Source organism: Falco punctatus (genome assembly GCF_963210335.1).
Source record: "Falco punctatus genome assembly, chromosome: 18".
Lineage (NCBI taxonomy): Eukaryota > Metazoa > Chordata > Aves > Falconiformes > Falconidae > Falco > Falco punctatus.
Window position 1 is genome coordinate 2,741,312 of NC_137598.1, and position 23,249 is coordinate 2,764,560.

The window sequence follows — 23,249 nt, forward strand, 5'->3', positions numbered from 1 at the left end:
TTTTTCTCTAGCCTTCTTCCCAGAGGGTTCCCACCTCCACCACTCCCCACAGCCTTTTTTTCCTCCCCTCAACACACCCTGTTTCCCCGAGAAGCAGCAGCTTCCCCACCACTGCCCGCTCACCAGGGCTAACAGCCCTGCCAGCTGCCGGCTCTAAGGGAACCCGCGCCTCCCGGACACAGGGCAGCAGCGCTCGGGGCACATCTAACGTAAAGGCCAGGAGGGGCACCACCAAGAGCAGGAGGAGAGTAAGGAGGAGGAGGAGGAGGCGGACGAGGAGGAGGGCGGCAGCCGCCCGAGCCCCCCTCAGCCCCTCACACCACAACCACGACGGCGCCAAGCTCCGGCGCGCGCGCTTCCCGCCTCCCGCGCGCCTACCCGCCCCCCGCGCGCATGCGCCGCCTGCCGCTCCCCCGAGGAGCTGAGGGGAAGGGCGAGGTGGGCAGGGGGGGTGAAGCTGAGCCGCCCTGACCCGCTTTTGTGCCCTCATCCTGGGTAGAAGCAGACCGGCCTGCCCTTATCATCCTCCGATCTCCCCTCTGAGGGACAGGCACAGGCCTAGGAAGAAGCAAGACAGCCTGGCCTTACCGCCCCCATCTCCCCTACCCTGAGGGACAAGGACAGGCCTGGGAAGAAGCAGGACAGCCTGGCCTTACCGCCCCCATCTCCCCTCTGAGGGACAAGGACAGGCCTGGGAAGAAGCAGGCCAGTCCGGACTTACCCCCCTGCGGGACAGGCCTGGGAAGAAGCAAGCCAGACTGGATTTATCCCCCTGTCCCCTACCCTGAGGGACAAGGGCAGGCCTGGGAAGAAGCAGGCCAGCCTGGCCTTATCCCCAAAGCCCCAGTCTCCCGCTGCCCCCGAGGGAACAGCCCCAGGCCCCAGTCTCCAGAGCCACCCTCATCCCCTGCAGGCCCGGATCGCACACAGTAAAGCTCTGCAGCCAGACAAGCAGCGTGGAGGGATTGTTTTTTATTTCAAAAGACAATAGGACAATTTTTCAATTTAGTATCAAAACACTTGATAGGGTTCTTTTCTCCGGATCGGCCCCTAAAACTGCTACAACCAAGCAGCATGCTCAAACCACAAGCTACACGCCGCGAGCTTGACACATCTCCACACTCAGGCTTCACAACAACTACACATCAGCAATGCACAGCAAGATGGCTTGTACCTTATTTAAGACACTAAGAGCACTCCTGGCCAGGAGGGAAGGCCTCTGTTCCCTCCCTCACGGTAGGCAGAAAAAACTCCAAGAAAAACAAGGCTGTTGTACTTAAGCTGTTAAGTGTAACCCAACGATGAGCAATAAAGCTTGGTGCCTCAGCACTTCGCGAAGGCAAATTCAGCCCCTGTGTAGCAATGGGTTAGAGGGGCTGCGGCTTCTCTAAGCCCATTAAGGAAATGAAGTGGCCAACAGTGCGGGGGGGAAGGGAAACAAGCCCTGTGAAGGTCTAATTGTTCAGATGACAGGCTTGGCTTTTAAAAAAAAAGAAAATAATAAAAAAAAACCACAAACGAAAACAGTCACCTTTCACCCAAGTGGCTTCTCCACAACACAGTTACCTTAAAGCTGAGAAACTGAACTGCTCTTTTGGCAAACGGCTCCTGGAAAGGAAGTTTTCCCAACGGGCTTCCATCCCTAGCCTGGCTACTCTGATTCAGTGGCCCACAGCCAGAACCATCACACCCTCTTTTCCTCTCCTGCCAAAGCAGGGTGGCCCAGAGCTGATTAACAGAAGGTTAATACCGAATTTTAAAGCCAAGAGCTTTGAAGTGTAGCTCACCAGCCTCACGAGTTATTTGGAATGTTTACAATGGTTGCTACAAAAACAAAATAAAACAAAAAAAAAAGGTAGTTACAAAATGTATACATCTCAAACATGCTCCCCAAACATTATTGCATTGTTTGCTTCCCTTAATAATGCTGTTTGAAGCTCTGCCCAACCTGATGGCCTTTAACCCTGAGGCAAAGGAGATTTGTGTTTGGTCAAGTTGGCAACAGAAAGTAAACTCTGGTCCCCAAGGGTTAGAGGTCAGCAGCGGCTGGGCCGCCCCCCCGGGCATCGTGTGGCAGAGGCAGTGGCAGGGATCCATTACATCTCGTTCAGGTCTAGCAGGGTCTGGTCCAGCATTCTTTGCGTGCAGAGATGCTCCTCTTTGGTGGATTTCAGTTTATCTGGCAGGAAGCAAGAGGCAAGAGTTACAAGGCAGCTTCCAGACAACCGAGAAACCTTGGCCAAAGAAAGCTCGCGCTAGCCCCCCTTTCCCAGCACGCTGCCGCAGCGAGTCCTCAGACCGGGGGTACCTGGCTGGGTGCAGCTAGAAGCTCTGAAGTTACCTGGCTCATTTGTAGCCCTCTCGCATTGCCAGTGCTCCCCGGCGGCACCGTCACGATGTACTTTTAGCCAGTGCTCTAGGCAGTGTTGTGCATGCAGGCACCTCCGACTGCGGCTAGCTTTCCTCAGGGCTTCAACACTTCTAGACAGCAGACCCCCGTGGCCCAGCAAGGCACCCAAGAGCAACGCGGAGGGGAAACACGCTGAGAAATCACCCCCTGCGATTACAGCTGGTTGTGCCCCCCACCCCCACCCCCCTTCCCCCCAGCACAGGACAGAGACGCCAAGCTGGTCACCAACTACCTAGCAGCAGGGAGCAGACAACCATGCCTCAAGGACAGCAGGGAAAAGGCTGTTTTCAAGTGAGGGGCAGACAAGGAGCGAGTAGGAGCGAGGATGCTGCAATTCTGCCCAAGACTACAGGCAGCTGCACAGTTGATTCTCACATGTTCCTTAAGGCAGGAGAGCTCAGATCAGCAACTAGCGCTCTAGGTAGGCTTCACTCCAAAGGTGAGCCCACCCTTATCACTGAAGAGATCCACACGCTGGGACACCGGCCAGACAGGCTGTAGAAAGATGTCCTTTAGGTACAGGTAGTTTCTCAAAGCCGCTCCCCAACCTCCCCAGCGTCAGAAACTGCTCACAGAGAGAGAAGCAGCCTTCCTAGAGCACTAGCAACAGCAGGGTTCGAAAGATTCCCTGCAGGCACTCAAGACACAGCTTCATGCTGTGGATTTCGGGACTTGCTTTCCAGATGTCCGTGCGCTTTCCCAACCCGTTCTGGGGCTCTGCAGCTGCACTGGAGTCAGATCCCAGGAACAAGCGCTTTCCCAAAACCTTCTAGAGGTTAGGACTCAACTACATAGGAAAGTACTACAGGTGTGCAGTGTCTTAGAGACCACGAGGTCAGTCATTTATTGTTAGAAGCCATCATTCCATGCAGCAGGAAATCCTACAGTCATTCAGCTAACAGTAAATTAAGTCATAGCACTTGACAGGCATCTTTTAGCAGACACAAGCCTAATTTCAGCCCGCCCCTCTCTCGGTGGGTGCAGCCATTCTGGTCCCATGGAGGAGCCAGGTGGGACCCCCTGGATAAGTGAACAAGACTGCTCAAAAAACAGCCAAGTCTGAGGGTTACTTCACCAAGAATAGAGGTTACCTTTATAAAAAAAAAAAAAAAAAAAAAACACCCAACAAAAAACTCTTAAATAAATTAGAGGATAAATTCAAATGCCCCATTAAATAGCAGCAATTGCATAAAATTTGCAAGTCTGCCAGTCTTAAGAATGATCAGATTTCACTGTGGTCCACAGCACTGGTGGTCGCAATAAGCTCGTTTAATTAGTGGGCCCCCTTCTCAGTCACACAGATCATGCAGCGTTAACTTCAGCTCGTTAGAGAGCAGGCGGTTTTTCTCAAGCTGGCTGTACAGGCGCTCTGCAGCAGCAACAGGATTAGGGGAAACAAGAGGAAGAGAGAAAAAGAGAGAAAGGGAAGGTTAGTAGAGTACCCAGATGAGCACATCAAATAAGCTGTCTCCGTAATGCGTGCCTCTGAGGATCCAGTCTAGGCTATTACACGGATGAAGGTGAGGAGAACAAAAGTTTGTCTTACAACTTGCACTTCAGCTCAGGAAGATGACAGAGGAAACCAAGTATGGGCAGAAATGGAAGCACTGCCAAGGACTTGCAAAGGCAAAGAAAAGAAGAGAACACCAGAAGAGGAGCCTGGAGGCTGGGCTGTCCCCAGGTAAGGAGAGAGACACGGGATGTGCTTTAAGCCTGTGGAGCACTTTGTAGAAAGAAGTGGTCCTAGCACAGCTGAACCAGAAGCACCTTCCAGCACGAGCCACACCACGCAGCGGTGCGATTGATGGGGTTTTTAACAGTAGGCCATGGTTACCAGAACTGGGAATGACAGCATCTCATACCTGACCCAGAGGACACTCCTGCAAGGACATGCCTTTGTGCCACACTAACAACCCACCACATCTAGACCAGAACTGAAGGCAGGATCTGCTTCGGGTTCAGGACAGAAGGCACAGCTGAACCAGAAGCACCTTCCAGCACGAGCCACACCACGCAGCGGTGCGATTGATGGGGTTTTTAACAGTAGGCCATGGTTACCAGAACTGGGAATGACAGCATCTCATACCTGACCCAGAGGACACTCCTGCAAGGACATGCCTTTGTGCCACACTAACAACCCACCACATCTAGACCAGAACTGAAGGCAGGATCTGCTTCGGGTTCAGGACAGAAGTTCTGAAGCACAGCTGCTCTTTTACATCTGCCCCACAGCAACTACGCGCATCCGCCAGCCTCCGCCTCCCATCCGGTCCCTGCCCTTACAGCCTCACAGGGCTCTAGTGACCACGCTTGTCCCCAGGGATGGTACCAACCACGTGCTCCTCAGCACCTCCAGTGAAAGGGAGAACCAGTCTGATCTTCTCCCAGGACGGGTCACCTCTCAGGGCTGTAGGGCCACCTGTCAGCCACAACCAGCCACCTCAGAGAGCCAGTTCATCTTCTATCTCTGCCCATCTACACAGGCAGGGTCCTTCTGGTCTGACAACTCCAATTCCTGCATTTTGGGGGAATTCCAGGCAGCAAAAAATGCTTATATGACAGCTCCCAGCCTGGCAGAACTAATCACAAACTGTAGCAATATGCACAGTGTGCTGCCTCTGCCTGATGAGCAAGCACAAAGCTCAGCAATTCTTGCTGGCCTTGGGCTTCTTCTCAAATCCTTCTACTACAAGGTCCCTAGGAATCTCACCCTCTGAAGGGTCTCTACACCATCCTCATTGCTTTTAACATCGGAATATTCTGCCTTTCAACAGGACCTGGCCAGGTAAAGATTCAGGACACCAGGTCAAGCTGTTCACATGGAGCAGCCAAAGCACGTCGCCCTCTCCAGAGCCTCAGCCCGGTCCCACCAGCGTGATGGCCACACAAGGAGGGGAGCTCACCTTTACCAGCCATCCTCAGCTCCTCTCAGCCCTCGACACCTGCTCAAGCTGCACCTCACTCTGCAGGACAAAGGGTAGTAACACTGCCTCATTGTCCCTTCTTCAATGTCACCAAGGGACCAAGCAACAGCCAACAATTTCTGACCCACTGCAATCTAACCAAAGGCTGAGGGAGGTTGTGGGACAGGGGACGGGTACGCCCCATCCTGACCTACACCAGAGCCGACCTTGCACATCAGCTACTGCTGCTGCTGCTCTGGCCTCCGTGCTGGCTCTGAGCAGGTGGGCTAGGCACCTTGATGCCAGTCTCCAGCCCCAACCAGGTGATCAGGGCTGGTCCTGGGTCTCCAGAGCAGCACAGGATGGGAGTGAACTGCAGTCAGAAGTACCAGTGACTGTAGGCTGGTGCAGCGGCTCACAGCCTTCAAGCAAGCGTTTTACTGCTTGTGGACAGGGATCTGATAGACCCAGCCACGTGAGGGAGCAGACTGACGGTAATAATTAGCGTGACCCTTCACAGACCTCAGGAACAGCTCCTCAACATGGAATGCTTGCCCGGGTATGCTAGGGCTAGCTCTAGTGTTTGGCCTGCTCACTTCTCCACCCAGCCCACAGGGCAGCCTTACCAGCTGTCCTCGCAACCCGGGGAGCTCCAGGACCCATGCCTCCTGGTCAACTCATCAGCACTTACAGTGCTCCTGAGCCAACAGCCCGGCTCACGGTAACCAGCCTGCACAAGCCTAGCAATCCAGTCAGACCAGAAACCTCTCCAAACCTCCCAGGGCAGAAGTTGCATCACCCACCCACCCTTCCATCTACCACCCAGCACGGAATTCCATCAGGATAAGCAGGGAAAGGGCCTGCCACAGCCCAGCCATCGATAACATCACTTGCAACATCACTGTGCAACAGCAGAGCCACCAGCTCCTGGAGGTCAGTAATAAACCCACAGCTGACAGGACCTCCCCAGGAGGAGAGAAGCCATTTCACAAGGGGAAGGTGCCACCTCCCACCCAGTTAGAGCTGACAACTCAATGCTGGGCTGGCAGCATCCACAGACCTGGATGCTTGTGCCAGCAGCCCTGCCCACTCGTGCAAGATCCACCCCCCCTGCTCCAGCTGCAGGTTTGGTTACCAAGGAGTTACGGGTTCTTGCTTTGTGCTTACAGGGCACAGTCATTGCCCCATACCCCAGGAGAGTCAGACCACCATCTGCCAGAGCTTTCCAAGCTATTACCCTTTGAAATTCCTTTCGGGAATGCTCCTTCCTTCCCCGCCCAGAGCCAGCAGAAAGCTGACAGCCCTGACACAGAAGACAGCGAGAACAGGCTGGGGCAGTTCAGCGTGTCTGGACTATCCTTGCTGCTAGTGCCATTTGTGAGGAGAATGGAGTGACACAAACCTGAGGAAACCACGGGAGGTGTCCCATTTCATCAAAATTCTGTTCATGAAGGGCTCTTCGGGCACTGTGGCAGATGAACCAACCCAGAAAGGGAAAAAGTATTTGACAAGCCACCGCACAAGGCAGCACACAGTTACAAAAGGCTGATCAGTGTTTATGATACCAGAGCAACCAGGAACAAACCCTGACCAGTGGGGAGACACATGAAGTGCTCGCAGCCCGCAGCAGTGCTCAGTGTAACGCTCCATGCCGCACTCCCAGGAGGATCCCGTCACCCTCAGCCCCCGCACAGGGAGGGAAGCTCTGCACAACACGGATTCCCTGGTTCAGACGCCCACAGCCATGCTTCATTCCCAAAACAAGGGGCCACACATCCCCCCTCGCCCCCCACTTCCCACCCCAGGCACAGGCAGCACCTCACACCCAACCAGTCCCATCCAACTGGAAACCAGCCAGAGCTCGCTTGATATTTATTAGCTTTCACACCCCGCTGGTGACCTAGTGACTATCAGGCGTGGCGACTTCCCACTGCAAACCAGTGTTTGGAAAGCCACCCCAGTGAACACCACAGAGCAGGCAGGTGTGAGGAGTGACTTCAGCCAGGCTGCAGCAGGCACAGCTCGAGGGTTTCCTGCTACAACCGCCCCCCCCCCCCCAGCTCCCATTTAACCCTACGGAGCACGCTGCATGCCGAGGCACCACTCGCAGAGCTGCAATTCACATCCACCAGCCGGCAAGGCACCCAAAGAGAAAAATCCGGCACATTAATGAAGTCTGTGTATTCCACCAAGGAGGATGAGGGTTACACTGGTTTGAAGGCAACATTGAAACAGTTACTCTAAAGCAGCCAGTGGTCACTAGAAACCCATTTCTCAAAAGCACCAGCCGTTCCATTCAATTGATACAAGAATTGTTTTCCTTAAAAAAGGTGACATCATGCTCAAGCAAGAGGCAAGAGAAATACAAAAGGAGCTTTATGGCTCTACGCAAAATATGCAGATAAGAACAACATACTCCCAGCTACACCCAGACATTGAAAGGGCAGCCCCTCAGAGCACAGCAGTGTCTGGCACATCGGGTCAAACAGAGGGAGCTTTGTTTAGGAGCAAGTGCAGCATAACTGGGGGGCTGCTGCTGCTGTCAAGCTTCAGTGTCTTTACAGCACTCGTTCCCAGGGATGCCCTGTGCACAGTAACTGGAAAAAGGTACTGGAATTCAGAGCGAGATGACGAGAGCGTGAATGCAGGGTGCAGATGCAGAACAAGCCACCAAGCAGAGAGGCAAATCCAAAGTGGAGTTTGGAATCGCAAGGCTTATCTGTGTGAGACAGAAGGAGACACTGATTTTTAGAGAAGCTTAAGTGCTTGTGCACAGCAAACTTGGCTTAGGGAGCTTTTGGACACGAGCGTTAAGGCTCTTCCTCTGCAGTGCAAGTACTGGCCTCTCCTTGGTTAGTGCTAAGGACTGTGCAGAGCAGCTGTTAGCCGGACCCACTGCAAACCTGAACAGAAAGCCGAGGAGCAAAGTTGCAGAAACATACGAGTTCAGCTACTTCCACAGATCTGTGGTTCATGATCCAGCCCATCTCAAGCCTGTTATGGCAATTCCTAAGGCACCCGCTCGAGCGCTCTCCACAGCCTCTTCCAGGAGGAATCACAAGACCATGGCTCAGTGGCTCCAGCAGGCAACTAAGCCACATTACCTTAGGAAGCCTTTCCCAGTGGGACTGGGAATTGCACTCAAGAGTTCAAGTCGGAACCCTTTCAGGCCAGCACAGCGCTTGGTGTTACACATGCGGATCACAAGGACCTAGAGTTAGAGTACAGCATGCTGCAGGGAAGCCTCCGCAATCCTCGAGGCAGAGATCTGTAGAAGTAACCTAGACACAGCGCCATCGATTCTCCAACTATGAAAATCACAGCAAACCAAGCAAGCTCTGGCGGTCTAGCCTGCTGAAGCGAGAGGCGAACACCAGCCAGCTCATATTTACATGGAAGTCATGTCATTCAGGGCGTGGTCCAGTTCCTCACTAATTGCTTTGTACTTCAGTTTCTGGGCATAGAGCTCATCTAGAAGAGGTTTAGGAGGAGAACAAAAGGGAAACAATGAGGGAAGGCAGAGGAGTTCTTCCAATACCCTGGGGCAGGAAAAGCAGTATGGGCTTCACCAACAGAAGAAAATGAAGTTAGATGTGGAGCCATCACGACTCCGTATTAGCTCCCAACAACGAACGGGAGGGTTCAAACAGCCCGAGGACAGTCTGACCAGCAAGTGCCTTCCAGGATTACAAGGCAGCTCTAAGGGGAGAAGAGCCAAGAACCACATCAGCTTGTGAAAACAGGCTGCCCAGCTAGGTCAGCAAGAACCACTGACAGGAGGAGCAGCAGGGAAGGGCAACTCCATCCACCTAGTGAGAAGCTTGATACGCCCAAGGCGGGCGCAGATCAATTGAGGTGCTTTGTTCTCACCTTCAGTCTCAATACAAAAACCGGCTTGGGAGATAGTCAGCCCCGTAATAGTCCTGGGCATCAGAGGGAATTCCCGTTCCGTAGCACACAGCTAGGCAGGGTGAGCCGAACAGACGAGGCACACCCCTGTTCTCCATCAGATAATGGAGCAGACAGCCAGATCACCCACCTTCAGGGGAGGAGGCCGTCCTGACACTCATCCTGATGCACTCCTTCAGCACTGCACAGGGCTGGCACAAACTCCCCCCAGCTCTGGCTGCCTAGGCTACAGTACAGCTGGTTATGCTGTTAACGGCTTCAGAGAGCCCAGAGAACTTTGTCAGTTGTCATAAACTAGGTCACTTCAGCAGCAAGGCTGGAGACCAGAGCCAACTCTCAATCAACACGTTTCAAGGGGAGCATGCAGGGATTTGGAGAAGGTTTTGCAGTTCCAAACAAAAAAAAAAAAAAGCTTGCCCTGGATCATGAGATGGCTCAGATTGCTTCTTGGCTGCGGTTCTGGAACAGCTCAGCTGACACCATTGCTATTTCTAGATAAAAAAACCTCCTGAGTGACTCCAGACAGAAGGATGTGGCTTTGAATCTCCAAGACCTGGCACTAAGAAACCACAAAGGCACATGCTGTGGTCAAGGCAGGAGGCCTGTATGAGTTCTGGTGTACCAGCACCACCACTCCTGCCACAGCCCCAGATTTAAGGGAGGCAACTGGAACTTTCTCCTTCTGTGGCTTGGGGAAAGGTAGGATTCTGCAATGGCTGGCCTCAGGAGTGCTCCTGAAGGACTGTGAAACCAGGAACTGGAAGAAGAAAGGAACCCATCCTTGGCACAGGCTGACCACCACACTGCACGGATGGGGTTTCTGGTGATTTAATCTTGAACCAGGACTGATACTGGGGAGCCTGAGTCTTCATGGGGGCTGTTTCAAGACTCACTGACTACTGTGGCTGACTTGCAGCAAGGCTGTCTGCAGCAACCAGCCACACACGTGACATTCTGCATGGAAATACGTTGTTGTAACCAATTCCTGTGTTGGATTCAGCTGCTTCCCTCCTATGCCGCTCCTTAAATTGGGTTAAGCTGGAGCGTAGGAAGCCAGTTACATTCCTGAGGACATCACGACCAAGATACACCAGCCGCACTATCTGGCACTACCAGCCAGATACGGCAAGGTGTTTGGATCGAGAGCTTGAGACCTGCCACAGCGCAGCCAGGGAACCGTTTTCAAAGGAGATACACGGGGCACAACTCTTGAGCCGGGAGGCAGCCTCACCTTGGAGGCTGAATTAGGTCATGCTCCAAGTATTGAGGAGCAGAGCGGTGCCTCCACTCCTCAGCTATCTGGGAGACAATCTTCCTCAGCTCCCCACTCCTCACCACATATTCTTTGGCTTCCCAGCCCCAGCATGTACCTTCCAAATCATCAATAGTCTTCTCCAGCTTGGCTACAGACCGTTCAGCGAATTCAGCACGGGTCTCCGCCTGCCAGACAGAAGCAAGCCAGTTAGTACAGCAGCTCTGGGACACAGCAAAGGACTACAGAGGCATCATCAGCCCGAAGGCACGAAGCCTCCCACCCTCCGGGTCTCTCCCCAGTCAAGCTGAGGCCAGCTCACCCAGCTGGGCTATCCCAGCATAGTCGCTCACCTCTTTGAGTTTATCAGTCAGGATCTTGATCTCTTCCTCATATTTATCCTCTTTTTGAGAGTACTGTGGAAAATGAGAGGAGTCAGCAACCAGCAGCCCTAAGTACCTCCCACTCCAGAGAGCCCACAGCTACAGAGGGAGACAAACTCCTCACTGCAGCGCACATGCCCACAGAAACTTCCAGCTGGGAGTCGCTCACGTCCGTAACCCTAGTCCAACAGAACTGGGTCAGGCAGCAAATCCCACATCACGCACGGAACACAGACTTGGGCGCAGAAAAATTCTCACCCCAGCAGCATAAACACCTTGGGTGACTGAGCCTGCCCCAAGGCAGGGAAGGGCAGCCAGGCTTCCCGCACTCCCAGCTCCTACAGCCAACATCAGCCCTGCACTGAAATCCATTAGCTCTCCCGGGAGAGCAAACGCAGCTCTCCTCGCTCGCTTAAGGCTGTGGTTGCATCATTTCCATCCCAGTGGGTGCTCTGCTGTCACACACCCTCCTCGTAAAACAAATGTTTCTGGCCCTTGGACAAGCAGCCCTACCTTCTCAGCCTGAGCCTCAAGAGACTTGAGATTGTTGGTGACATTCTTCAGCTCTTCCTCCAGCTCGGAACACTTACTGTGGGGTTTCGTAAAGAAAGGGGGGGAGAAAAAGGAAAAGAAGAAGCGGGAGGGAAAGACAGGAGAGACAAGAAGTGAATTCATGTGCAGGGAAGCCCCAGAAGTTCTTTAGGAGTCGGTCTGCGATCAGACTGGATGGGACCCTGCTTTGAGGCACTTGTGCAGAAAGCAAGTTCCCTTCCTGCCTCCAAGTTCATATATTTGAAGCGTTCTGCCAGCACATGCGCAGGGCACTGAGCTGAGCAGCTGAGATGTGGACACAGATTTCTGCTGGACCTGGAGTCTTCAAGTAGAAAATGCATGTTTAGATTGCTGTAAGGAGGGAAGCTGTTCTGACGGACAGATGGACAGCCACCACCACTCAGACCAGAATATTGATGGGCAGAGGACAGAACATTCCAGGAGAGAGAAAGACGCAGTTAAGCTGAGGGAAGAAGCGTAGCAAGACCACCACAAGAGTTCTGGTTTAATGGTTTGAGAAGGGAAAGGTTAGTACCTTTTCTTCGGCAACAGACAGACACTTCAAGTTCTGGTCCATCACTCTGATCTGCTCCTGCAGGTCCCGGCAACGACTGTTAGTGACGGTCACACGATGGCACAAGCCAGGTGGGGGCAAGGGTCAAAAGGAGCACCAATAACACAACACCGCAGAGCAAAAAAAGGGAGTAGGGGGAAAAACACAAAAAAGTCATGGTCATGACATGCATGTCCAGGCAGGAAGCACAGTGCTACTGCTGCATACACGCTAACTTTGTTAGACAAGGCCCTGAGCGGCTCCTCAAAGATCAGCTAAAGCATCCGGACACGTGGAAGGAGCCCAAATGCCACAATTTGTGCCTGCTCAGAGCAGAGGAAGTCCAGCTTGTGACTCAGCAGTGCAGAAGTCTGTAGCGGTTGCTATGAATATTTTAAGAGGCACAGTTCTGCCCTCGGACCTTCCGCATGCCACTCAGCTCCCAGCCCAGGAGGCCTCCGCCACTTCAGCACAAGCGTTGTGCACTCACGTGCCCCGTAGCAACGTGTAAGGACCTTGTGACCATACATACAAAAGCAGTGCTGGTGAATACCGAGTGGAAAAGGATTATCCAGCCTCGCTAACCAGGGAGTCCCTCCGTGCAAAGGGGCAGAACATCTCCACTCCAAGGCAAATCACCTCGTTGCAAACTCCACATCCTCGATGGACCCAATCCCATGCCAAGCAAGAGAGTGGTTCCAACTCTTCCATCTGAGAATCTAAACCTACCCTGTGCTCCAGGCCTTGTGTAACAAGGTTAGAAATGCTGTGTTAGTTCCCATGCAAAGGTAGATGCCAGTTACGTGCAAGCAGATTACTCACGACTCTGCAAGCTCAGCTCTCTCTTCGGTACGCTCCAGATCTCCCTCTATGATCACCAGTTTCCGAGCAACCTGGAAAGGAGAATCTGAGTTAAGAGGACGAAAGATGATTTTGTACTTGCAGGCCGTGCAAGGCAGGAAAGGCAATGCCTGCAGGAGTCACCGGAGCTGCCAGAACCTTTTGGCTAAGGGGAGCACTGATGTAGCCCCACTGAGAGCCAGGCTCTCCCCCCAGCTTTGCTCAGGAAAGCCCTGTCAGCAGGAAGAGGAGCCGCCTCTCCTGGCCCGGATCAGCTGTAGAGCATCCAAGGGTCTCACCTCCTCATACTTCCTATCCGCCTCCTCTGCAATGTGTTTGGCTTCCTTGAGCTGGATCTCCTGCAGCTCCATCTTCTCCTCATCTTTCAGAGCTCTGTTTTCAATGACTTTCATGCCTCTGCCCAAAAGAAAGCACAGGGAGGGGAGATGTATAAAACAATCCCGTACAAACCGGTGGTGTAATGGGTTTCAGAGCATTACCAGTGCTCCCCCAGGACCACGCTGCTTCCTTATGAGCCACAACACCTCCAAGTGCAGAGGGTAGCACAGGAAGGCAGACACCGCTGGGCTGATGCAAACACAGCGACCTCAATTGCTCAGAATTAACTGTTCCTTGGAGCGTTACTCCAGCAGCTCATTGCACTCCTGGACCAAGGGAAACGCGCTGCTGCTGAGAAGAACAAGCCAGGCTGTCTTTCCAAGCATTTTCCAGGCTGGACCACAGGAAGAGCCAAGTCCATCTTTATGGCAGGACATCAGCTGGGTCAGGCTGCTCACTACGGCGTGTGCACCAGTGAAGCACACCAGCCAGCTGGAAGTGGACTGCGCCCCAATGAATCACACCACCGGGTCAGGGGACGGCTGCCAGAAGGGAGGATGCTGGCAGAGGCAGCGGGAAGAGAGTCTTCCCCACCAGCAGCCACCTTCATGAGTCAAGGGTGTCCCAGAACCCACTTACTTCTCCTCCCTTGAAGGCGGGGAGGCACAGCAGCGCACAGCGCCTACGTGCTCCTTAGCCTCAGGTTCCAAGATACTCACTTAAGGCCAACAGCATTGTTTGAGTTGCTCCGCAACTGGTACCGACTCCCACATCCAGCCTTGATGTGGTGTCTACTTCCCACCCTCCAGGAAGCCCAAGAAGTTGATGGCACCAAGCCCTCGGTGAGGAACATGTCCGAGATGTTTGACAGAGTGAGAGCAGCAGCCCTTGCTCACCTTTCGCTTTCATCTGCGGCCTTCTCTGCCTCCTCCAGCTTCTGCAGAGCTGTGGCAAGGCGCTCCTGGGCTCGGTCTAACTCCTCCTCTACCAGCTGGATACGGCGATTCAAAGACGCCACTTCTGCCTCAGCCTAGAGGGAGCAGATGAGGGCAACTCAGTCTGCGGCAGGTTTAGCAGTTAGCGCAGGGCAGCTGAGGTCTGCCTTCAGGTCACCAGCAGCACATGGGAAGCCAAAACAAAGCCCCGGTGCTTTATCCACTTTCTTACAGAGGCTGCACTCCCATATGCTTGCTCGCACGCACGTTACGCCTCGCAACATTTCACACAAGCTTTGTCCGTGCAGCAGTCATCCCGCAGGTTTCTCGCCCGTCAGCTTGAGCTGACGTGACAGTTTAAGCCATAAACATTAAGTAGATGACTTACGCTGCTAATGGGTCTTCTCTGCAGCTGCTGTAACCCTGCCAGGCCATCAATCACAGTCCTGTTTACCCACCACACCAGAGCTCTGGGACAGCTACCGTTTAGCACAAAGTCACTTTACTCCTGTGATCTGGACACGGGCATTGCTTGAAACCAGCCCTCTCATCAGCAACGTGAGGAAGATGAACAGCTCGAGAGGTTTGCCAGACTGTGTCAGGGCACTGGCAGGCCAGGCTTTCTACGGCGCCAGCCCCAGCCGATGGCTGTAGTGGCCACAAGCCCAGCGGCTCGAGCCCCGGAGAGCTTCCTTCCTCCCTGCGATTCGCTAATAACCCAGAGAAAGAGCAAAAGCCTCAGCACCCAGTCCTGAGAGAGTTGAGGAGGCTGTTCCCAGCCGCAGCCACACGCCACCAGCCACCTCAGCTCAGTTGTCCGTGCCAGGAGCCGGCCAAATCGCCGAAAGCCCGCAGGCACCGTGCATTCGCCAGAAGCGCGACCACAAAAGTGACCGAGGCTTTACCGAAGCAGCAGAGATCAGAAGCCATCGTACACCCCCACAGCCCGGCCTGTTAGAGCAGCACTGCTATCGACCACCAGGCATCTGCTCCCAGCCCAGTGCGCATCAACCCTGGCCCAGGGGAAGCCCAGGCGCTTTGGGTGCACCAACCCCCAACGCCAGCCACCCAAGGGGAACCCAGAATCCTCATCTCCAACGGGATAACCGCACCGGCACAAGGATGGACAGGGCTGCAGCCATTTCAGGGCAGCACTGTCATCTTCTACAGGGACCCGTGCGCAGGCACATGCCAAGCATATACGAAATACCCCAGCGACTCGTAACAAAGCAGCCTGCAAGGACACGCTGCTTGCAACCATGCCCAAGGAGGGAGGAGCAGGGTGATGAAAGAAGCCAGTGTTAGAGCAGAGCCCAACACAAATCATGTTCAGCTCCCGGGAGGGGCTGTCCAAGTTTTTCCCCCCTCGCAGCATCAAGACCAGGTTGTGAAAACCCAAGTTGAAGAGCAGCTCCCATGCCCGCACGCCCTGCTCTTCCCCGGGGAAAGCCCCCACACTTCGGTGCTGGAAGGTGACGGCGCTGCAGCGGGCTGCCCCGGAGCCAGCCCCACCAGCACCTTCCTCCGAGGAGGATGTGGTCTGCTGGAAGAGGAACGAACCCAGACGATAAGCAGAACTGGGAAAGAGATGGCTCGATAGGCGTCTTTGGCCTGGCGGAGGCAATGAGCTGTCAAGGTGGAGAGCCTCCTCCCACAGGATGGAGGCAGCCTCTGTTTCCTGACCCTCTGAACCGCATCGTTTCGCCCGGACATCCTGCAAGGCAGCGCTTATCCACCCCAAAAAAAACCAACTAACCCTTGCTTTTAAGGGACTGCCTGTCCCCCTCTGCGGAAGGGTCCTCACACCTCCCTTTCTGCTCCTCCTCTCTGGCTGCAGCTGAAGCCGTCGGGCTTCCCCAGAGCGCAGGGGTGACGCTTCCAGCCAGCGTGTTCCCGTTACTCCGTGCATCCTTCAGGAAGGCTGCCCCAAGTCGGGGAGCTACCGAGCTCCCCTCAGCCCTCCAGGCTCACCGTGGCTTCCCCAGGTCCCACAGATCCCAAGGGCCAGGCCACAGGGTGAACACAGACACCACCACACTGGGAGCACTGGTTACCACACTGGGACCACTGGTTGTCTGGGAGAAACACGCACGTTTCCCATGACAACGCCGCTACTCCATGAGAATTCCTTATGTGGCTGCGAAGAGCGAGCCCAGCTGAGGTCTGGGAGTGGCCTCGTCCCACTGCCCGGCAGCTTCTGCCACCAGCCCCCACGGGCAGGACCCCCACGGGCCGGCAGGACCCCCCCCCCATGGGCCGGCAGCCCCAAAAGGCAGGACCCCCCCCCGGGGCACCAGCCCACCCCCACGGGGGGGCAGAACACCCCCACGGGCAGGACCCACCCGGGGGCACCAGCCCCCCCCCCAACATGCAGGACCCACCCTGGGGCACCAGCCCTCCCCCCCCCCCGGGGCACCAGCCCTCCCCCCCCCCCCGGGCAGGACCCACCCGGGGGCACCAGCCCCCCCCGCCCCGAGGCGACAGGACCCAGGACCCCCCCAAGGGGCACCAGCTCCCCCCCCTCCGCCACGGGCGGGACCCCCCTCAGCGTCCCATTTCAAAGCGAATCAGCAGCAAAGTCACGGCCGAGCCGCCACCCGCGGGGACCTGCCCCGGGCCGCCCCATCCGGCCCCGCTCGCCGGGTCGGACGCTGCCGCCGTTGCCCCTTCCCTCGCTCGCAGCCCCCAGCTCGCTCCCGGGGCTGCCGGTACCGGGATGGCCGGGATGCGGGCGGGATGCCGAGCCCGGGGCGGGATGGGCCGTCACTGCCATTTTACCAGCACACGCCGGGGCTACTCGCACCTCGGTGCTCGCAGCGCGGGGCCAGACAAGATGGCCGGGGGCCTCCCCTCCCCACCCGGCACCCCGGGACCACCCCCCCGGGCACCGAGCGCCCACCCCCACCAGCCGCCTGCAGCTCCGGGCTGCCTCGGGTAACGATAACACAAGGATCCGCCGGCCCCGCACAGCACCGGGCCAGGCGCCCCGCTTGGGGGCAGGGGGACCCCAGCGACCCCCCCAGGGACACGCGGCGGGGATACCCGGAAGGGAGGGACCGGCCCGGGGCCCAGGCGGCTGCGGGCTGAGGTGGCGCCGGTTCGCGGAGACCGAGCCCGGGTCCCCGCCGATGCCCCCGCAGCACCGGGGGGGGCGGGCGGACCCGGCGGGAGCGACCCCCGGGCACCGCCGCACCCGCGGGACCACCCGCCCCGGCTCCAAATTCCCCCCCCCGGGGGGCGGCTGCGGGGCATCCCCTCCCTGGGGACCGGCGAGCGGGGCCGCCCCGTACCCCGGCCCGCGGCACCGGCGATACCTGCTCCCGGTTGCGGCGCTCGGCCTCCACCTCCCGCTGCAGGCGGTCGGCCCGCTCCTCCGCATCGTCCGCCTGCTGCTGCAGCACCTGGATCTTGCGCTTCACCGCCTCGATGGTGGTGGCCCCCGCCATCCTCCCGGCCCGTCCCGTCCCGCCGCTCCGCGCCGCGCCCGCCCCGCCCGAAACACCGGAACCCGCCGCCCCGGCCCCGCCGCCCGGGAAGTGACGTCACTTCCTCCCCCTCCGCCCGCGTTACCGTGGAGACGGGGAGCAGCCGCCCGGCGGGGTGGCCCGCGTGGGAGTGGGGGCACCGGGGCCTGCCCTGTGCCGGTGGGGGGACACCGGGACCCACTGCACAGGGGGGCTGGGGACACTGGGACTTGCCCCACGGGGGTGGGGGGACACTGGGACCTGCCCCACGGGGGGCTGGGGACACTGGGACCTGCCCCACGGGGGCTGGGGACACCAGGACCCACTGCACAGGGGGGCTGGGGACACCGAGATCTGCCCCACGCAGGTGGGGGGACATGGAGATCTGACCCACAGGGGCCTGGGGACACCAGGACCCACCCCAAGGAGGAGCTGGGGACACTGGGACCTGCCCCATGGGGGCTGGGGACATGGGCACCTGCCCTTCGTGGGTGTGGGGACAAGGGGGCCTGGGGACACTGAGATCTGCCCCACGTGGGTGTGGGGACACCAGGGCCAGCCCCATGGGGACCTGGGGACACAGATCTGCCCCACGTGGGGACACACACACGGAGATCTGTCCCACAGTGGCCTGGGGACACCGGGACCTGCCCCACGGGGGCCTGGGGACACCAAGATCTGCCCCACGTGTGTGTGTGGACACCAGGACCTGCCCCACACGGTACGGGGACAAGGGCCAGCCTGTCCCCACAGGTCCTGGCAGCCTGTCCCACACAGGCTCCCACGTCCCACCCCACACAGTGGCCATGCCCTGCCCCATGTGGACCCCCGGGACCCTCCTGCCTGGGGACGGGGCTGCCAAACCCCACCGGGCGACGGCTTTAGCCAGCGCTGAAATTCTTCCATCTCAGGGCAGAAAACGTTCCTCTGGGACCCCCCCCCCAGCTCGATGCCATGGTCCCTCTGTGCCCCCCCACCCTGGTGCCATGGCCCCCCTGTGCCCCCCCCACCCTGATGCCATGGTCCCCCTGTGCCCCCCCCCCCCTTGTGCCATGGTCCCTCTGTGCCCCCCCACCCTGATGCCATGGTCCCCCTGTGCCCCCCCCACCCCGATGCCATGGTCCCCCTGTGCCCCCCCCCTTGTGCCATGGTCCCCCTGTGCCCCCCCCCCCGATGCCATAACCCCCTGTGCCCCCCACCCCGATGCCATGGTCCCCCTGTGCCCCCCACCCCAATGCCATGGTCCCTCTGTGCCCCCCCCCCCGATGCCATGGTCCCCCTGTGCCCCCCGACCCCGATGCCATGGCCCCCCTGTGCCCCCCCCCCCAATGCCATGCTCCCCCTGTGCCCCCCCCACCCTGATGCCATGGCCCCCCTGTGCCCCCCCCCCCGATGCCACACTCCCCCTGTGCCCCCTCCCCACACAGCCTTTCCCAGTCGCATCCCCACACGCCGGAGTGTTCCTCTGCACCAGGGGGGTCACCGAGCACCCCGAGAGCTCAATAAAAACATGACGGAGCTGCCGCTGCCCTCGCTTGGAAAGGGAAAGGGGCGCTGGGCTGCCCCCCCACCCTGTGCCCCCCCACCCTTAAAAATCCTCAGCCACTGGGCAGAGCCGTGCCCCGGCGGTTCGTTTGCCGGGATGCAGAGGGCTGGCACGCTCGGCCAGCCTGGCACATCCCCAGGGATGGGCGTGACTGACGGGCCTGACCCTGGAAGGAGCCGGGATCTGCATCCGAGGCTCCAGGGTGTAAAATCCCTCCTGCCCCGCTTCCCTGAGCCGGGGTGAAACGGGGGCAGCCCCAAGAGCCACCGTGGGGGCTGAGAGCCAGAAAAAGGGGGCTCTGAGTGCCCGGAAAGGGATGAATGAGTTGTGAGGGGATTGGGAATGTGGTCCACGGCAGGGGGGGACACTGGGACCTGCCCCATGAGGGGCTGGGGACACCAGGACCCACTGCACAGGGGAGCTGGGGACACTGGGACCTGCCCCACGGGGGGCTGGGGACACTGGGACCTGCCCCACACGGGGCTGGGGACACCAGGACCCACTGCACAGGGGAGCTGGGGACACTGGGACCTGCCCCACGGGGGGCTGGGGACACCGGGACCCACTGCACAGGGAGGCTGGGGACACCGGGACCTGCCCCACGGGGGCTGGGGACACTGGGACCTGCCCCACACGGGGCTGGGGACACCGGGACCCACTGCACAGGGGGGCTGGCAGCAGGGAGCAGAGGGAGAGCGGGAGGGTGCGAGGGAGGGACGGGGCTCGCCCCGATGAAGCCACAAGCCGCGCCACAGCGATGCCGAACGGCCCAGGGCTCGGCGAGGGCTCGGTAGCCCCCGTTGGCACCTTGGTCCCCCGGCCAGAGCCGTGCCGTGCTGGGAAGAGCCATGAAGAGCCGTGGTGCCATGCGGGGGCTTGGGGGGCTTCGGCGCGGCGGGAGGGGAAGGCTCCTGCCTCCGGGCTGGATGTCAGAGCTGAGGGAGAGGAGGCTGGAGCCTTTCTCCCGGCTCCCACAGGTGGGAAGGTCAGTGTGGCCCCAACTGCTCGACCCTTGGCCGCCAGGTCCTGGCCGGCCGCCGCACCACGGGATGGCCGGGATCGCGGCCGGGCGGCGAAACCCTGCACCGCTCGCGCCATTGTTTTCCTGGAAACGGCCACCAACAATAGCTGGCTGTGCTGTTGTCTCTGCCCACGCCGCCTCCTCCTCCTCCTCCTCCTCCTCCTCTGGAGCTTGGCTCCTCCAGCGCCAACCATGACTCAGAGCTCCCTGGGGACACGCGTGGCCCCCGTGTCCCACACTCAAGGGGCTGCTGGCTGCTGCTCCGCCCTCAGCTGGGGGTCCCCACGCTCCGGTCTGGGGAGCCCATCCTGCTCCATCCCCGCTCCCGGGCTGCCCCGGACATCGCTGCCCAAGAAGAAGCTGGGACCAGTCCCTGCCAGCGTCCCTCTGTCCCCTGCGTGGCCGTGGGTGGCCCCCCCCGGGCTGTGTCATTCCTGGGGGCACTCCCTGCTCCCAGACCCCCCCACAGCTTTGCCAGGAGCCTGCCGAGCCCGGCAGGGACCCTCCTCTGTCCCCAAGGCCACAGGGAAGGGCTGCGGTCCCACCAGGACGGTGACGAAGGGAGGGCAGCTCCCGCAGCTCCCCCCCTGCCCCCCATACGTACGTCCGCTGCCTTCTTCTCTGCCAGCTCCAGCTTCTCCTGGGCATCTTTCAGGGCCTCAGAGTATTTGTCCAGCTCATCCTCCGTCCCCTTCAGCTTCTTCTGCATGGCAGCGAGCTCATCCTCCAGCTGGAAGGGCAGCGGCAGTCACCGCAGATGGGGACCCCTCTGGACCCCCACATGGCAAGACACCCCTGCCTGCACCATCCCAGGCTCGGCTCTGCCCCACACCATCTCTACAGTCCAGTCCCGGGGCCAGCTCTGCCCCACAGCATCCCTCCCACCCCATCCTGTTGCCAGCTCTGCCCCACAGCATCCCTCCCACCCCATCCTGTTGCCAGCTCTGCCCCACAGCATCCCTCCCGCCCCATCCTGGTGCCAGCTCTGCCCCACAGCATCCCTCCCGCCCCATCCTGGTGCCAGCTCTGCCCCACAGCATCCCTCCTGCCCTGTCCCAGGCCCCACAGTGTCTGTCCCTGCCCCACAGGCCACCAGCTGGCAGGGGCTGAGCCCTGGGCAGTCCTCAGGATGCCCCGTGGCGTTGTGCCCCAGCCGCGAGCTGTGAGACGGTGGCAGCTTTCGCACCCTTGTACCCCTTGCCAGAGTCTGCTGGGTCTGGGCTCAGCGCGGTCCAGCACGGGGGGAAGCCCCCCTGACCCCAAACATCCCCAGGCTGGGGGCTTCTGCTGCCCACCCTACCTGCTTGCTCCGCTCCTCCGCCTGCTTCTGCTCCGCCTCTGCCTGCTCTGCCCGGTCCAGGGCGTTCTCCTTGTCCAGCTTCAGCATCTGCATCTTCTTCTTGATGGCCTCCATCCTGGCTGGGACAGGGGCACCAGCGGTGGGGCGGTGGGCGGCGGGGCGGGCAGGGGAGGCAGGGCAGCAATGATGCCCGCTGCCCCGCTGCCCAGTTTATCAACCCTGCCCTGCTCGCTGGGGCTTTGCCTTTCTTGGGCCGAGCCGCCTCCCCACCTTCCCAAAAAGTCTGTGCTGGGGACCCATTGTCTGCCCTGGGGGGGCCGGGGGGCCGCAGCCTTATTTGGGCCCCAGAGAACAGCTGGGCTGGTTATAAAAAGGTCTGCGAGCTGGGGGTCCCACATTGTCCTGGCCCCCCGCCCCCCCATGCAACGGGACACCCTGGCCAGCGTCATGGGGACACCGTGCTCCCACCCAGCGCTCCCTCGGGACACGCTCGGGACACCAATCCGGGTCCATGTGGCACCGCAGCAACCCCCAGCAACCCCCCCCCCCCCCCCCCCCAGTTTGCACCCACCAGGGGCTCAGCGGGGTTTTGGTGGCCCTGGGCTGACATTTACCCGCAGCCGGGGGCGGTGTGGAAAAGGGCGAGCTCAGCCCAGCGCTATTTTGGGAGTGGGGGCTTAGCAGCAGCCCCCAGCCCAAATTGTTGGGCTCAGCGGGGAGCAGCAGAAGCAGCTGAGCCCCACACCTGGGGACGAGCCCCCCCAGCAGCAGGTGAGCCCCCTGCCCGGCTCCGGCTGCGCTGGTGCTTGGCACCAAGGCACAAGATGCTGTTGGCAGCTGGAGGAGCAAATTCCGGAGTCGCGGGGGAGGAATTCTCCGGGATTAGCATCCTCCTTGCGCTGGTCCCCAAGGTCCTGCTGGCCCCAGGAGCCAGGTCAGGGCCACCCACCGCTCCCATCCCAGGACAGATTTGGGGGGGCTGAGGGGGTCAGCACCCAGGGACCCAGGAGAGGGACCCGAAGCCCAGCGGCACCTCCCCACCACCCAGGTTGGGGGCCAGGAGGGATGGTGCCCACGCAGGGCCCCAAATGGTGCTGCCACCCCCGTGCCCTGGGAGCCATAAATAACCCCCCCGCAGCGGGGCGGCGGGGCCGGCGGTGGGCACGGGGCCACGTGCCTTTGTCCTGGGATCATCCCAGGCGTGAGCAGGGGGACAGGTGGTGAGCGCTGACCCTGCCGCCATCCCAAACCTCTGCCGGCCCCCGGGGGTGGCAGCCTCCAGCCCCCTCACCCCAGCCCCACGGAGACGGGCACGCAGTGCGGGCAGACGGCTTTTATTGCAGCAGCGGGGCAGGGGGGCAGGAGGGGCACAGGACACCCCCCCCACGCTCCCCCCCGCTTGCAGGAGGGTGCAGGCAGCATCTTGCTGGGCATCCCTGGCGCTGTAAGAATATGTTTGATATTTAGTTGGTTTGCTAATAAAACAACCTAATATCAAACATATCAGACAGAGGCAGGGGCAGGTGGAGGCGGCCGGGACCTGGAGCTCAGTTGCTGCAAGAGAAGGAGAGAAGGAGAGGCTGAGAGCTGGGGGGGGGGGGGGCATTCCTCACCGTCTGCCCGGGCAGGACACCCCAGGCACCGCGCAGGTAGCACTGCCATGACCGGGGTGTCCAGAGCCCACCGGGGCAGCGGCCCCAGCACTGGGATGCTCTGGGGTCCTGTGGCCAAGCCCTGAGGCATCCTGCAGCGGGGACAAAGCCAGAGCAGGGCAGTGCTGGCACAGTCCCCTGGCATGGCACAGCATGCCATGGCACACCATGGCACGGCACGGCACAGCAC

At 59.3% G+C, this 23,249-nt stretch overlaps 1 protein-coding gene and 1 long non-coding RNA gene across 19 annotated transcripts; one reads left to right on the top strand and one right to left on the bottom strand.

Moving 5' to 3' along the window:
• Positions 1 to 957: 957 nt before the first annotated feature.
• TPM3 (tropomyosin 3) lies at positions 958 to 21,522 on the bottom strand (the record flags this gene model as incomplete). Of its 18 annotated transcripts, XM_080368756.1 has the most annotated exons (12): positions 21,408 to 21,522; positions 20,712 to 20,837; positions 14,038 to 14,171; positions 13,102 to 13,219; positions 12,785 to 12,855; positions 11,371 to 11,446; positions 10,828 to 10,890; positions 10,593 to 10,662; positions 8,706 to 8,784; positions 6,716 to 6,779; positions 2,786 to 2,905; positions 958 to 2,179 (listed from the first exon to the last, which is right to left on the bottom strand). In XM_080368756.1, exons 1-11 carry the CDS (start codon positions 21,519 to 21,521, stop codon positions 2,828 to 2,830), a joined length of 993 nt encoding a protein of 330 aa, XP_080224882.1. In that variant the 5' UTR covers position 21,522. The 18 variants fall into 18 exon arrangements, 14 of the variants coding, with proteins under 14 accessions (XP_080224882.1, XP_080224885.1, XP_080224886.1 ...); XR_013924342.1 differs by lacking the exon at positions 6,716 to 6,779; XR_013924343.1 differs by lacking the exons at positions 6,716 to 6,779; positions 11,371 to 11,446 and adding an exon at positions 11,945 to 12,020.
• On the top strand, positions 3,786 to 7,666 carry LOC308055136. The gene is made up of 2 exons (XR_013924349.1): positions 3,786 to 5,636; positions 5,675 to 7,666. It is a non-coding gene; the product is annotated as an uncharacterized lncRNA (long non-coding RNA).
• Positions 21,523 to 23,249: the final 1,727 nt, after the last annotated feature.